The 14,773-nt window shown below is 41.4% G+C and overlaps 1 protein-coding gene across 1 annotated transcript; it reads right to left on the minus strand.

The window, feature by feature from the left end:
- Nucleotides 1–1,973: 1,973 nt before the first annotated feature.
- LOC135524319 (NACHT, LRR and PYD domains-containing protein 12-like) lies at nucleotides 1,974–14,474 on the minus strand. Its single transcript, XM_064951759.1, has 16 exons — nucleotides 14,355–14,474; nucleotides 13,623–13,866; nucleotides 13,408–13,506; nucleotides 11,918–12,016; nucleotides 10,459–10,557; nucleotides 9,740–9,838; nucleotides 7,329–7,442; nucleotides 7,123–7,224; nucleotides 5,194–6,987; nucleotides 4,923–5,096; nucleotides 4,632–4,805; nucleotides 4,052–4,225; nucleotides 3,625–3,798; nucleotides 3,293–3,466; nucleotides 2,993–3,166; nucleotides 1,974–2,789 (listed from the first exon to the last, which is right to left on the minus strand). The coding sequence occupies exons 2-16, from the start codon at nucleotides 13,799–13,801 to the stop codon at nucleotides 2,609–2,611; spliced, it is 3,810 nt and encodes a 1,269-aa protein (XP_064807831.1). The 5' UTR covers nucleotides 13,802–13,866; nucleotides 14,355–14,474; the 3' UTR covers nucleotides 1,974–2,608.
- Between the last annotated feature and the right edge of the window lie 299 nt (nucleotides 14,475–14,773).

A 14,773-nucleotide genomic window follows, 5' to 3' on the forward strand; every position in this document is an offset into this window, starting at 1 on the left:
CTTTTCTTTTTGCCCCACCAAGATTTACATGCTAAAATCGGCACTGTAAATAAGACACACACACACACACACACAAAAATACAAATAAGAGGAAAATGCTAATTATTGTACCCCATTGTGTGTGCTCCCCCCTCCCCTGTTGTCTTGGAGGTCCTCTTTGTGTTCTGGATGAAGTAAGAGTCGTGTCTGGCTGGGAACGTTCAGTCACTCAGTGGCCGAAACTGTAATCTCCTGCAACAGAAACAGCAACAAACACCACAAACAGCTGAATTTAAGCTTATTGATATGGCATAAAAAACTGAGCTGAATTAAAGCATCTCAATGTTTGTATTTGGCTACAAAGGTAAAACTCTTTGCAGTACATTTGCAGTACATTTGGCATTGAATGGAGTCACTAGAAGAAAAGGTCCAACCCTACCGCAGGGCGAAAGGCTGGGTGCAACTCAGTAGTAGGAAGGTCTTATTAATGTTTTGTACACTTTCATATATATATATATTAGTACCAGTAAAAGTTTGTACACATCCACTCATTCAAGGGTTTTTCTTAATTTGTATTATTTTCTACATTGTAGAATCATAGTAAAGACATCAATACTATGACATAACACATATGGAAACATGTAGTAACCAAAAAAGTGTTAAACAAATCTAAACATATTTTATATTTGAGATTCTTCAAAGTAGATACCATTTGCCTTAATGTCAGCTTTGCAGGTAGTCACCTGGATTGCATTTCAATTAACAGGTGTGCCTTGTGTGGAATTTCTTTCAGTTCAGTTGAGTCAATCAGTTCAGTTGTGACAAGGTAGTGGTGGTATACAGAAGATAGCCCTATTTGGTAAAACACCAAGTCCATATTATGGCAAGAACAGCTCAAATAAGCAAAGAGACATTAGTCCGTCATCACTTTAAGACATGAAGGTCAGTCAATCCTGAAAGTGTCAAGAACTTTGTGCAGTCGGAAAACAATCTTGCTCTATGATGAAATTGGCTCTCATGAGGACCGCCACAGGAACGGAAGACCCAGAGTTATATCAGCTGTAGAGGATACGTTCATTAGAGTTAACTGCACCTCTGATTGCAGCCCACATAAATGCTTCACAGAGTTCAAGTAACAGACACATAAACATCAACTGTTCAGAGGAGACTGCCTGAATCAGGCCTTCTTGGTCGAATTGCTGCAAAGAAACCACTACTAAAAGACACCAATAAGAAGAAGAGACTTGTTTGGGCCAAGAAACACAAGAAATTGACATTTGTCACGGCTGTTGAAGGAAGTGGACCAAGGTGTAGCGTGGTGTGCGTACATTTTCTTTTAATATAACAAATTAAGCCAACAAACGAGAAAACAACCGTGAGGCTATGTGCCATAAACAAAAGTCAATTTCCCACAAATACAGGTGGGAAAAGGGCTACCTAAGTATGGTTCTCAATCAGAGACAACAATAGACAGCTGTCCCTGATTGAGAACCCTACCCGGCCAAAACATAGAAATACAAATAATTGAACATAGAATACCCACCCCAAATCACACCCTGACCAAACCAAATAGAGACATAAAAAGGATCTCTAAGGTCATGGCGTAACAACATTAGACTGGTGGAAATCTGTCCTTTGGTCTGATGAATCCAAATTTGACCTTTTTGGTTCCAACCACTGTGTCTTTGTGAGATATATATATATATATATATCTCACAAAGACACAGTGGTTGGAACCATATATATTTTAAACTATATCTTCCCGCTGTCTCTGAATTATTAGCTAACAATCCAGCATTCACGAGGATGCAACAAACATCCTTGTTTCTTGTTATAACAATGTTTATGTGTGACATTTCCCCATACATGCAGTGATAATGTCTTGTTACTATAATTTAATTATGCCAATGTGCTTTCATCAATTGAAAGCCCTTAATCTATTTTATGAGAATTTGTAAGATTTCTTGTTTGCATAAAATAGACGCAGACCAGTCTTTAAATAATAGGTAATAGAATTTATTCTCGGAGCGCGCTGCCACTTAATCACGTGCAGCAGTTTATATACAGATCATGACGTCATTTCACTGCTTTAACAGAATCCCCTCCTCTCGACCGGGACAAAGTAAGGTGAAAAGTTAATTCTAACTTACTAACACACTCCCAGATAGCTTTTGACCCCTCAACATAATCGATCACCACTGAACTGACAGTTTTAATTAACAGAAAACCTAGGAATGCACTCACTGCCTTATCTAAAAACCCCAGAGCTAAGTTTGTTGGGTCAAACATAGGCTAACGACCTTGTGTGTTTACACAGTCCACAACCCATTTGTTTCTGCCTAGTTGGAATGGTGTTCATTAACTTTTTATTACTCCTTGTCCGTGTCACACAATCCCTTCTTATGAACTCATATTGTCAATGACTTATAAAACAAAGTATAAGTTTACCTAGTTACAATTCTATTTAAAATGGGGATATTGTTTATTCATTTATCCAAAATAAATTCAACAGTCTGCAGACAGAAAAGGTTTCTTCACAGAAAACTCTTCTTGAAATGTATGAAAATGCATTAAAAGGTGGAAATGTACCAGAATAGTTTTATCAGACAAAAACGTTGTACAGAGTACATTATACAGTAAGTTTCTCCAGTTTACAGAGTGGATCCTCCAAGACATCAGATAACATCTTCTCCCCTGAGTCTCCTGGTTTATTCATTTGTAGATCTAACTCTCTCAGGTGTGAGGGGTTTGACCTCAGAGCTGAAGCCAAAGAGGCACAGCCTTTCCATGTGACCCAACAACATAACAGCCTGCAGAGAGAGAAACACCTGTCATTCTGTCAGTTCTGGACACACTGAAAAACCATTTCTGATTGCTTTCCTTAACAGCACATTATTTGCCTGATGGGTGGCAACAACTTAAAAAAGGTATAAACATGCTATTTTTGATTACTACATTTAGTTTATCATTTGTTTTCATGCAACTTCATGGTCTCCAAGAAAGATGGTCTTACCCCAGTTTTTCCACTTTACAGTGTCTATTCCCGAGTCCAGCAGAGAGCAGCTTCACTCCTGAATCCTGTAGGTTATTGTGACTCAGGTGCAGCTCTCTCAGACTAGAGGAGTTTGAGCTGAGAGCTGAGGCCAGAGACTCACAACATTTCTCAGTGAGGTTACAGCATTTCAGCCTGGGAATAAATATGAAGGTAATATTTGTAGATTGCACAAGCTGCCTGCACACTGCCTGCAATCCTCCAGGTGGATCAGTTATAGCGCCCCTATTCTGACATTATGGAATATGCTGTAATACTTACGAAAGTCTTTCCAGTTTACAGAGTGGATCCTCCAGGACAGCAGAGAGCATCTTCACACCTGAGTCTCCTGGTTGGTTGTTGGTCAGGTCCAGCTCTCTCAGATGTGAGGGGTTTGACCTCAGAGCTGAAGCCAGAGAAGCACAGCTCTCCTCTGTGACTCCACAGCCTACCATCCTGCAGACAGATTGGTTTGTTTGTATAATATGCATTTTCATAGGACATGATGACATATTATTCATATTCAAACATATAACTACCCAATTTAGTTTTCCTTTATCCTTTGTGAACATTAATGAAATAAACAAAGAACATGTATTTTAATTACACATCACCTCAGTGTTTCCAGTTGACATTGTGGTTCCTTCAGTGCAGCAGAGAGATGGTTAATTCCTGAGTCTCTTAACTTATTTCCACCTAGGTCAAGCTCTCTCAGGTGTGAGGGGTTTGTCATCAGAGCTGAAGCCAGATAATAACATCCTTTCTCTGTGGTTTTAGAGTTATACAGCCTGCAGAGGGATTCAACATAATTGAATGTCCTACTGTCATCGGCATTGTAGTACACTTCATTACTCATTGAGAAGTAACTTCGAGTTTCTAAGAGCAACTGGAGAGCTGTACTTCCCCATTCTCCCTTAGGTTTCTGATCTCAGAATTAAATGCCCATGCCCAGATATCCTCAACAAAATCAGATCACAAATCACAATCATTTGACCTAAATCCTGAAATTACAGACCATTCTTGAGATGTTCTAGTACTCACTTCAGTTTTTGCAATTTACACTGTGGATTTTCCAGGACAGCAGAGAGCAGCTTCACCCCTGAGTCTCCTGGTTGGTTGTTGTTCAGGTCGAGTTCTCTCAGGTGTGAGGGGTTTGAACTCAGAGCTGAAGCCAGAGAAGTACAACCCTCCTCTGTGACTCCACAACCAGAAAGGCTACAGAGGGAGAGAGTATTACATTTACATTTTAGCCAGTTAGCAGACAATCTTATCCAGAGCGACTTAGAGTTAGATTATAACTATCCTCATGTAAACAGCTATTAGAGATCCACGTATTGCTTAGTGAATGACAGATGAATGACCCAATCTTCTTTCCAAGAAGACAGCCAATTTCATTTGATCACCTTATTACAGGAGAACTTTCCTCAAAGCAGAAATGTAAAACTTGTAATATATTTTGAGTTTTTAAAAAGCTTCAGAAGTGTATAATTTCAATTTTCCCATAAAAAAAAATGTCCATGAATTATAATCCACATAATTCAAATTTCCTGTTGCTGCAGGATTCTTCTCCTGCTGTAGCAAACTGGCTCAAATTAGAATCCGACATCTGTATGAAACTAACCTCAGTATGTCCAGTTTACAGTGTGGATCCTCCAGTACAGTAGAGAGCAGCTTTAGCCCAGAGTCTCCAATGATATTCCTGCTCAGATCCAGCTCTCTCAGGTGTGAGGAGTTTGACCTTAGAGCTGAAGCCAGAGAAGCACAGCCAATCTTTGTGGTACCACAGCTCTTCAGCCTGCAATGGGAAAAATACTCCGCTCTATACACAACTGGACATTTAAAATAGTTGAATAATTTCGCATTTCCAAAAACGAAAGTAATTATATATTTCCACTCTGAGAGATGCCCTTACCTCAGTGTCTTCAATTTACAACCTGGATTCTTCAATCCATCAGAGAGCAGCTTCACTCCTGAATCCTGCAGTTTATTGTCACTCAGGTCCAGCTCTCTCAGTGAAGAAGAGTTCGATCTGAGAGCTGAAGCTAAAGACTTACAGCATCTTTCAGTCAAGTTACAATCTTTCAGGCTGGAATAAATAATAAAACAACACATTTGGTCCACAAACAGGGTAAAGACTACAAAGACCATGAGGAAATTATGAAAATGTGTCCATAAATACTCACATTGCTGTTCTGGTGGCTTTGACCACTGGTAGCAGCCTAAGAAGACCCTCCTCTGATCTGAAATACTTTCTCAGTTCGAAAACATCCTGCTTCTCCACTGAAGTCAGCAAAACAAAGACCAGAGCGGACCACTGTGCAGGTGACAGTTCAGCTTTTGAGAGACTTCCTGAGCTCATATAGCTTTGGATCTCCTCCACTAGAGAAATGTCATTCAGTTCACTCAGACAGTGGAACAGGTTGATGCACCTCTCTGGAGAGGGATTCTTCTTGATCTTCATCTTTATGTACTTGGCTGTTTCCTCACTGCTTTGGGACCTGCTTTCTGTCTGTGACAGTAAGCCTTGTAAGAGAGTTTGATTGGACTCCAGTGATAGGCCCAGAAGGAAACGGAGGAACAGGTCCAGGTGTCCATTCATACTTTGTAAGGCCTTGTCCACTGCACTTTTGTGTAGAAACAATGCAGGTGTTTCTCCTGACATTGTCTTAATATTTAGACCTTGAGACAGAAGATTTACATTGCTGTTTTTGAATGTGAGAAACACATACAGAGCAGCTAAAAACTCCTGAATGCTGAGATGTACAAAGCAGAATAACGTCTCCTGGCACAGCCCTTTCTCCTCTCTAAAGATCTGTGTGCACACTCCCGAGTACACGGATGCTTCTGTGACATCAATGCCACATTCTCTTAGGTCTTCCTCGTAGAAGATCAGATGACCTTTTTCCAGCTGTTGATAAGCCAGTTTCCCCAGTTTCATTATCACCACTGTATTCCAGTGGTGATCAATGTAATCTTCTCCAAGATACTTTTTACTACTCTGTTTGGTCTGAAAGATCAGGAAGTGTGTGCACATTTGAGTCAGAGTCTTGGGGATCTCTCCACTCTCTGCTTCACCCAACATTCTCTCTAGAACAGTGGCTGAAACCCAACAGAAAACTGGTATGTGGCACATGATGTAGAGACTCTTTGAGGATTTAATATGTGAGATGATTCTGCTGGCTAGGTTCTCATCACTGAATCTCTTCCTGAAGTACTCCTCCTTCTGTGGGTCATTGAACCCTCGTACCTCTGTCACCTGGTCAACACACTCAGGAGGGATCTGATTGGCTGCTGCAGGTCGGGAGGTTGTCCAGACAAGTGCAGAGGGTAACAGATTCCCTTTAATAAGGTTTGTCAGCAGCACATCAACTGAGGTTGACTCTGAGACATCAAAACAGGTCTTATTGTTCTGGAAGTCAAGAGGGAGTCGACACTCATCCAGACCATCAAATACAAACAGGACTTTGCACTCATCATAGTTAATCATTTTGGATTCTTTCATTTCCATAAAAAAAGACTGTAAAAGTTCCATCAAACTGCATCTCTTCGTCCTCATCAAATTCAGCTCACGAAAGGGAAGTGGAAATATGAACTGAATATCCTTATTGGCTTTTCCTTCGGCCCAGTCCAGAATAAACTTCTGCACGGAAATGGTCTTTCCAATGCCAGCGACTCCCTTTGTCAACACAGCTTTTATATGCCTGTCTTGTCCAGGTAAGGGTTTAAAGATGTCATTACATTTGATTGGTGTATCTTGTGTTGCTGGTCTCCTGGATGCTGCCTCAATCTGTCTTATCTCATGGTCATTATTGACCTTTCCACTTCCACCTTCAGTGATGAAAATCTCTGTGTAGATGTCATTGAGAAGTGTAGGGTTTCCTTGCTGTGCTAGTCCCTCAAAAACACACTGAAATCTCTTCTTCAGAGTTGATTTGAGCTTCTCTTGGATTTCTGCCTCAGCACTGACATTTTGGTGCCTGAAAATTATATAAAATGTTTAAACATTTTGTATCAAAGGAGGAACAAATGGAAACTGAATTTCAACAGTTATGAAGACCTGAGACAATGTGGTCTCCAAGTGATATGAAGCCGTAGAAACAGCAGACACTCACATTTTCTGATCTACGGGAAAGACATTCGCTCCTTCATATGGCTCCATGGACACAGTGCAGGAAGGAGGACAGTCCTGTCTCTGCTGAGGGAGTGGAGGGACCCTGTCAAAACAAACTTTTAAATCTTTACAAAGAACAAGAAGACCTGGGTGCGTGTTTATGAGTTTTGTTTTAAAGAAACCATGAACTCTAAATATTGTAATAACCTTTTATTTGACATAAGTGGTTCATTACTGAACCTCGTTGACAGGTCCATAGACTTGTCACTCTTCATAGACAAACAGCTGGGTACAGGAGACACTGGTCTCTCTTGTTGGATCCTGACAAAAAACAAGGAAATTATATTTAGTTGGGCTAAGGAAGAAATAGTCAATTGTTGTTGAGGAGTAATTATAATGTACAGTACCAGTCAAAAGTTTGGACACACCAAGAGTACTCGTTCCAGGGTTTTTCTTTATTTTTACTATTTTCTACATTGTAGAATAATACTGAAGACATCAAAACTATGAAATAACACATATGGAATCATGTAGTAGAAAAACAGTGTTAAACAAATCTAAATATATTTTATATTTGAGATTTTTCAAAGTCGTGACCCTTTGCCTTGAAAGTGTTAGACTGATCCAATGAACAATTGCATTTCTGTTCAAAATGTTGTATCAAGACTGCCCAAATGTGCTTAATTAGTTTACGTTTAACTTTTCATGTTCAAAATTGTGCACTCTCCTCAAACAATAGCATGGTATTCTTTCACTGTCATAGCTACTGTTAATTGGACAGTGCAGTTAGATTAACAAGAATTTAAGCTTTCTGCCATTATCAGATATGTCTATGTCCTGGGAAATGTTCTTGTTACTTACAACCTCATGCTGATCGCATTAGCCTAAGTTAGTTCAAACGTCTCACAGGGGACCCACCAACCCTGAAGTTTAATGCATTTGAGCCAGTTGTGTTGTGACAAGGTAGGGGTGGCATATTGAAGATAGCCCTATTTAGTAAAAGACAAAGTCCATATTATGACAAGAACAGCTCAAATAAGCAAAGAGAAACGACAGTTCGTCATTACTTTAAGACATGAATGTCAGTCAATCCTGAAAATTTCAAGAACTTCTAAAGTTTCTTCAAGTGTAGTCGCAAAAACCATAAAGCGCTATGATGAAACTGGCTCTCATGAGGACCGCCACAGGAAAGGAAGACCCAGAGTTACTTCTGCTGCAGGGGACAAGTTCATTAGAGTTAACTGCACCTAAGATTGCAGCCCAAATAAATGCTTCACAGAGTTCAAGTAACAAACACATCTCAAAATCAACTGTTCAGAGGAGTGTGCATGAATCAGGCGTTCATGGTGGAATTTCTGCAAAGAAACCACTACTAAAGGACAACAATAACAAGAAGTGACTTGCTTGGGCCAAGAAACACCAGCAATGTGTTGTGCCCACCATGAAGCATGGAGGAAGTGTGATGATGTGGGGGTGCTTTGCTGGTGACACTGTCTGTGATTTCTTTAGAATTTAAGGCACACTTTCCTGACCCCTCCAGTCTCAGCCTCCAGTATTTATGCTGCAGTAGTTTGTGTCGGGGGGCTAGGGTTAGTCTGTTATATCTGGAGTATTTCTCCTGTCTTATCCGGTGTCCTGTGTGAATTTAAGTATGCTCTCTCTAATTCTTTCTCTCTTTCTTTCTTTCTCTCTCGGAGGACCTGTGCCCTAGGACCATGCCTCAGGACTACCTGGCATGATGACTCCTTGTTGTCCCCCGTCCATCCGTTCTGCTGCTCCAGTTTCAACTGTTCTGCCTGCGGCTATGGAACCCTGACCTGTTCACTGTGATTACTACTATTTGACCATGCTGGTCATTTATGAACATTTGAACATCTTGGCCATGTTCTGTTATAATATTCACATGGCACAGCCAGAAGAGGACTGGCCACCCCTCATAGCCTGGTTCCTTTCTAGGTTTCTTCCTATGTTTTGGCCTTTCTAGGGAGTTTTTCCTAGCCACTGTGCTTCTACACCTGCATTGCTTGCTGTTTGGGGTTTTGGGCTGGGTTTCTGTACCTCACTTTGATATATCAGCTGATGTAAGAAGGGCTATATAAATACATTTGTTTTGATTCGATTTTTCAACATGACAAAGACCCAAAACACAACTCCAGGTTGTGTACGGGCTTTTTGACCAAGAAGAGATGGAGTGCTGCATCAGATGACCTGGCCTCCACAATCACCCGACCTCAACCCAGTTGAGATGGTTTGGGATGAGTTGGACCGCAGAGTTATGGAAAAGCAACCAACAAGTGCTCAGCATATGTGAGAACTCCTTCAAGACTGTTGGAAAAACATTCCTCATTAAGCTGGTAGAGAGAATGCCAAGAGTGTGCAAAGCTGTCATCAAGGCAATGGGTCGCTACTTTTAAGAATCTAAAGTCTAAAATATATTTTGATTTGTTGAACACTTTTTGTTACTACATGATTACATATGTGTTATTTCATAGTTTTGATGTCTTCACTATTATTCTACAAAAATAGTAAAAAATAAAGAAAAACCCTTGAATGTGTAGGTGTGTCCAAACGTTTTACTGGTACTATATGTGTGTGGTTAAAACAACAAGTCTTATAACCCTTGTTCACTGGAAAGGTTAATTGGTGGTCCCATAGACTGGTCACTCTTCATAGACACACAGCTGGTTACAGGAGACGCTGGTCTCTCCTGATGGACCCTGTCAAAAACCATGGAGATTAGTTTTAGTCTGAATGGGGAAGGGTGAGGTTGCTCAGATATCTGTATGGCAATCATTCTTAAATGGAAGAACTTTGGAACCACTAAGACTCTTCCTAGAACTGCCCATCCAGCCAAACTGAGCAATTGGGGAAGAAGGACCTTGGTCAAGGAGGTGACCAAGAACCCGAAATCAGAATTTGTTTTTGACTGACTTGCCTAGTTAAATAAAGGTTAAATAAAATAAAATAAAAACCTGACAGAGCTTGAGAGGATCTGCAGAGAAGAATGGGAGAAACTCCCCAAATACAGGTGTGCCAAGCTTGTAGTGTCATTCGCAAGAAGACTTGTGGCTGTAATCGCTGCCAAAGGTGCTTCAACAAAGTACTGAGTAAAGGGTCTGAATACTAATGTAGATTTCTTATGTAATATTTCGGTGTTTTTGTTATACATTTGCAAAAATGAATAAAGTGTTGTGTGTAGATTGATGAGGGGGGTGAAAACAATTGAATTAATTTTAGAAATAAGGCTGTAACGTAACAAAATGTGGAAAAAGTCAAGGGGTCTGAATACTTTCCAAATGCACCGTATATTTGTGGTTAAAACAATAAGTCTCATTACCCCTGTTCACTGGAAAAGTTGATTGGTAGTCCCATAGACTGGTCACTCTTCATAGACACACAGCTGGTTACAGGAGATGCTGGTCTCTCCTGATGGACCCTGTCAAAAACCATGGAGATTAGTTTTAGTCTGAATGGGGAAGGGTGAGGGTGCTCAGATATCTGTATGGCAATCATTCTTAAATGGAAGAACTTTGGAACTACTAAGACTCTTCCTAGAACTGCCCATCCAGCCAAACTGAGCAATTGGGGAAGAAGGACCTTGGTCAAGGAGGTGACCAAGAACCCGATGGTCACTCTGACAGAGCTCCAGTTATTCTGTGGAAATGGGAGAACCTTCCAGAAGGACAACCATCTCTGCAGCACACCACCAATCAGACCATTATGGTAGAGTGGCCAGACGGAAGCCACTCCTCAGTTAAAGTTAAAATACAGCCCACTTGGAGTTTGCCAAAAGGCACCTAAAGTACTCTCAGACCATGAGAAACAAGATTCTCTGGTCTGATGAAACCAAGATGGAACTCTTTGGCCTGAATGCCAGGCGTCACGTCTGGAGGATCCCTAGCACCATCCCAACGGTGAGGCATGGTGGTGGCAGGATTGAGGAAAAGATGAACAGAGCAAAGTACAGAGAGATCCTTGATGAAAACCTGTTCCAGAGCGCTCAGGACCTCCGACTGGGGCAAAGGTTCACATTCCAACAGGACAACGACCCTAAGCACACAGCCAAGACAACGCAGGAGCGGCATTGGGACAAGTGTCTGAATGTCCTTGAATGGCCCAGCCAGAGCCCGGACTTGAACCTGATCTAACAGCTCTGGAGAGACCTGAACATAGCTGTGCAACTACGCTCCCCATCCAACCTGGACTCCCAAGTGGCACACTGGTCCAAGGCACTGCATCTCAGCGCTAGAGGCATCACTACAGACCCTGGTTCGATTCCAGGCTGTATCACAGCTGGCCGTGATTGGGAGTTCCATAGGGCAACGCACAATTGGCCCAGCATCGTTAGGGTTAAGCAGTCATTGTAAATCAGAATTTGTTTTTGACTGACTTGCCTAGTTAAATAAAGGTTAAATAAAATAAAATAAAAACCTGACAGAGCTTGAGAGGATCTGCAGAGAAGAATGGGAGAAACTCCCCAAATACAGGTGTGCCAAGCTTGTAGTGTCATTCGCAAGAAGACTTGTGGCTGTAATCGCTGCCAAAGGTGCTTCAACAAAGTACTGAGTAAAGGGTCTGAATACTAATGTAGATTTCTTATGTAATATTTCTGTGTTTTTGTTATACATTTGCAAAAATGAATAAAGTGTTGTGTGTAGATTGATGAGGGGGGTGAAAACAATTGAATTAATTTTAGAAATAAGGCTGTAACGTAACAAAATGTGGAAAAAGTCAAGGGGTCTGAATACTTTCCAAATGCACCGTATATTTGTGGTTAAAACAATAAGTCTCATTACCCCTGTTCACTGGAAAAGTTGATTGGTAGTCCCATAGACTGGTCACTCTTCATAGACACACAGCTGGTTACAGGAGATGCTGGTCTCTCCTGATGGACCCTGTCAAAAACCATGGAGATTAGTTTTAGTCTGAATGGGGAAGGGTGAGGGTGCTCAGATATCTGTATGGTAATCATTCTTAAATGGAAGAACTTTGGAACTACTAAGACTCTTCCTAGAACTGCCCATCCAGCCAAACTGAGCAATTGGGGAAGAAGGACCTTGGTCAAGGAGGTGACCAAGAACCCGATGGTCACTCTGACAGAGCTCCAGTTATTCTGTGGAAATGGGAGAACCTTCCAGAAGGACAACCATCTCTGCAGCACACCACCAATCAGACCATTATGGTAGAGTGGCCAGACGGAAGCCACTCCTCAGTTAAAGTTAAAATACAGCCCACTTGGAGTTTGCCAAAAGGCACCTAAAGTACTCTCAGACCATGAGAAACAAGATTCTCTGGTCTGATGAAACCAAGATGGAACTCTTTGGCCTGAATGCCAGGCGTCACATCTGGAGGATCCCTAGCACCATCCCAACGGTGAGGCATGGTGGTGGCAGGATTGAGGAAAAGATGAACAGAGCAAAGTACAGAGAGATCCTCGATGAAAACCTGTTCCAGAGCGCTCATGACCTCCGACTGGGGCAAAGGTTCACATTCCAACAGGACAACGACCCTAAGCACACAGCCAAGACAACGCAGGAGCGGCATTGGGACAAGTGTCTGAATGTCCTTGAATGGCCCAGCCAGAGCCCGAACTTGAACCTGATCTAACAGCTCTGGAGAGACCTGAACATAGCTGTGCAACTACGCTCCCCATCCAACCTGGACTCCCAAGTGACACCGGTCTAAGGCACTGCATCTCAGCGCTAGAGGCATCACTACAGACCCTGGTTCGATTCCAGGCTGTATCACAGCTGGCCGTGATTGGGAGTTCCATAGGGCAACGCACAATTGGCCCAGCATCGTTAGGGTTTGGCCAGGTTAAGCAGTCATTGTAAATCAGTATTTGTTTTTGACTGACTTGCCTAGTTAAATAAAGGTTAAATAAAATAAACAAAAAAACTGACAGAGCTTGAGAGGATCTGCAGAGAAGAATGGGAGAAACTCCCCAAATACAGGTGTGCCAAGCTTGTAGTGTCATTCGCAAGAAGACTTGTGGCTGTAATCGCTGCCAAAGGTGCTTCAACAAAGTACTGAGTAAAGGGTCTGAATACTTATGTAGATTTCTTATGTAATATTTCAGTGTTTTTGTTATACATTTGCAAAAATGAATAAACTTTTTTGCTTTGTCATTATGGGGTGTTGTGTGTAGATTGATGAGGGGGGTGAAAACAATTGAATTAATTTTAGAAATAAGGCTGTAACGTAACAAAATGTGGAAAAAGTCAAGGGGTCTGAATACTTTCCAAATGCACCGTATATTTGTGGTTAAAGCAATAAGTCTCATTACCCCTGTTCACTGGAAAAGTTGATTGGTGGTCCCATAGACTGGTCACTCTTCATAGACACACAGCTGGTTACAGGAGACGCTGGTCTCTCCTGATGGACCCTGACAAAAACCATGGAAATTATTGTTCGTCTGACGAGGGAAGAAATAGTTTTTGACGGCGCTCAGATATCTGTATCAGGATTATGTAGGTGTGTGGTAAAACTAAGTCTTATTACCACTGTTCACTGGACAATGGTTCTTTACTGAAGTTATACGGAGGATCGATTGACATGTCACTCTTCATGGACACACAGCTGGGTACAGGAGACACTGGTCTCTCCTGCTCCTCTTTCTCGCCTGAGAGAATATTTTTCAAAAAACTGTCCCCCTCCTCTCTCTCTGCAGAGAGACTCATTTTAGAGGTCGTAATTCCCTTCTCACGGGAAGACAAATACTACTGTCCTCTGACCTATATCAGTCCTGTGAACACACACACACACACACACACACACACCCATACAGAGAGGGAGAGAGAGAGAATCAATCATACACAATGCTGTCAAATAGCTACTACACACACTACCAAATTTAAGTGGCTGATTTCTGTAACATTTGTTGGTTATCCAGGAAGTGTATCACTTTCGACTGTTACGCATTTGCCAACTATTGTCAACTGGACTACTTTAGCTTGTTAGCAACTTTGCTAGCATGTATACCTAGCTGGCACATGTACAAGTCATAGCAGTGACAAAGATTAGTAGAATTTAAATGAATGATGTGGTCCTTTCTGCAAACATTTTTATGAATTTAGCTGGCTAGATTACACAAACAAACAGGATCAATAGTTGAATAGACATTAAATATGCTACTTCTTTAATATCCCCTTTCCCCATCTCTGCTCTACTCTTCTCTTTCAATAACTTTCTATTTTCTTGTTGCAAGAAACAAAAACAGTCTGTAATGCTTACAACTGAGATGTTTTGCTCGGTTTGAGAATGCTGCTGTAGGCTGTAGCTTCTTTGTTTGACTACAGAACGTAGGGAGGGCAAGCCAGGGCAGGCACAGTATTTGACTTCCGCCTTATGGGAATTTGGTAGCTAGATGAGCTACATTTGCTTGGTAGGTTGTTGCTATGTCTCTTTCCTCTCACTGTGATCTTTATGGGTGCTTTTACGCTGTGTGGTGCATGGAAACAGAGTAATCTTCTGAGCCACTATCTTCAGACTGAAATAGGGTAAAGGGCAATGTGCATCACCAAAGTTGTCCGAAGTGATTTAATAAAATAACAGGAAGTAATTTACAACCAGCTGTCTGCATATGAAACCTTGTGAAACAGCCTGTTTTAAAACCTGGGAAAAAATGTATTAAAGGTGGATTAACAAGTGAT

Source organism: Oncorhynchus masou, chromosome 31 (genome assembly GCF_036934945.1).
Source record: "Oncorhynchus masou masou isolate Uvic2021 chromosome 31, UVic_Omas_1.1, whole genome shotgun sequence".
NCBI classification, from domain to species: Eukaryota; Metazoa; Chordata; class Actinopteri; order Salmoniformes; family Salmonidae; genus Oncorhynchus; species Oncorhynchus masou.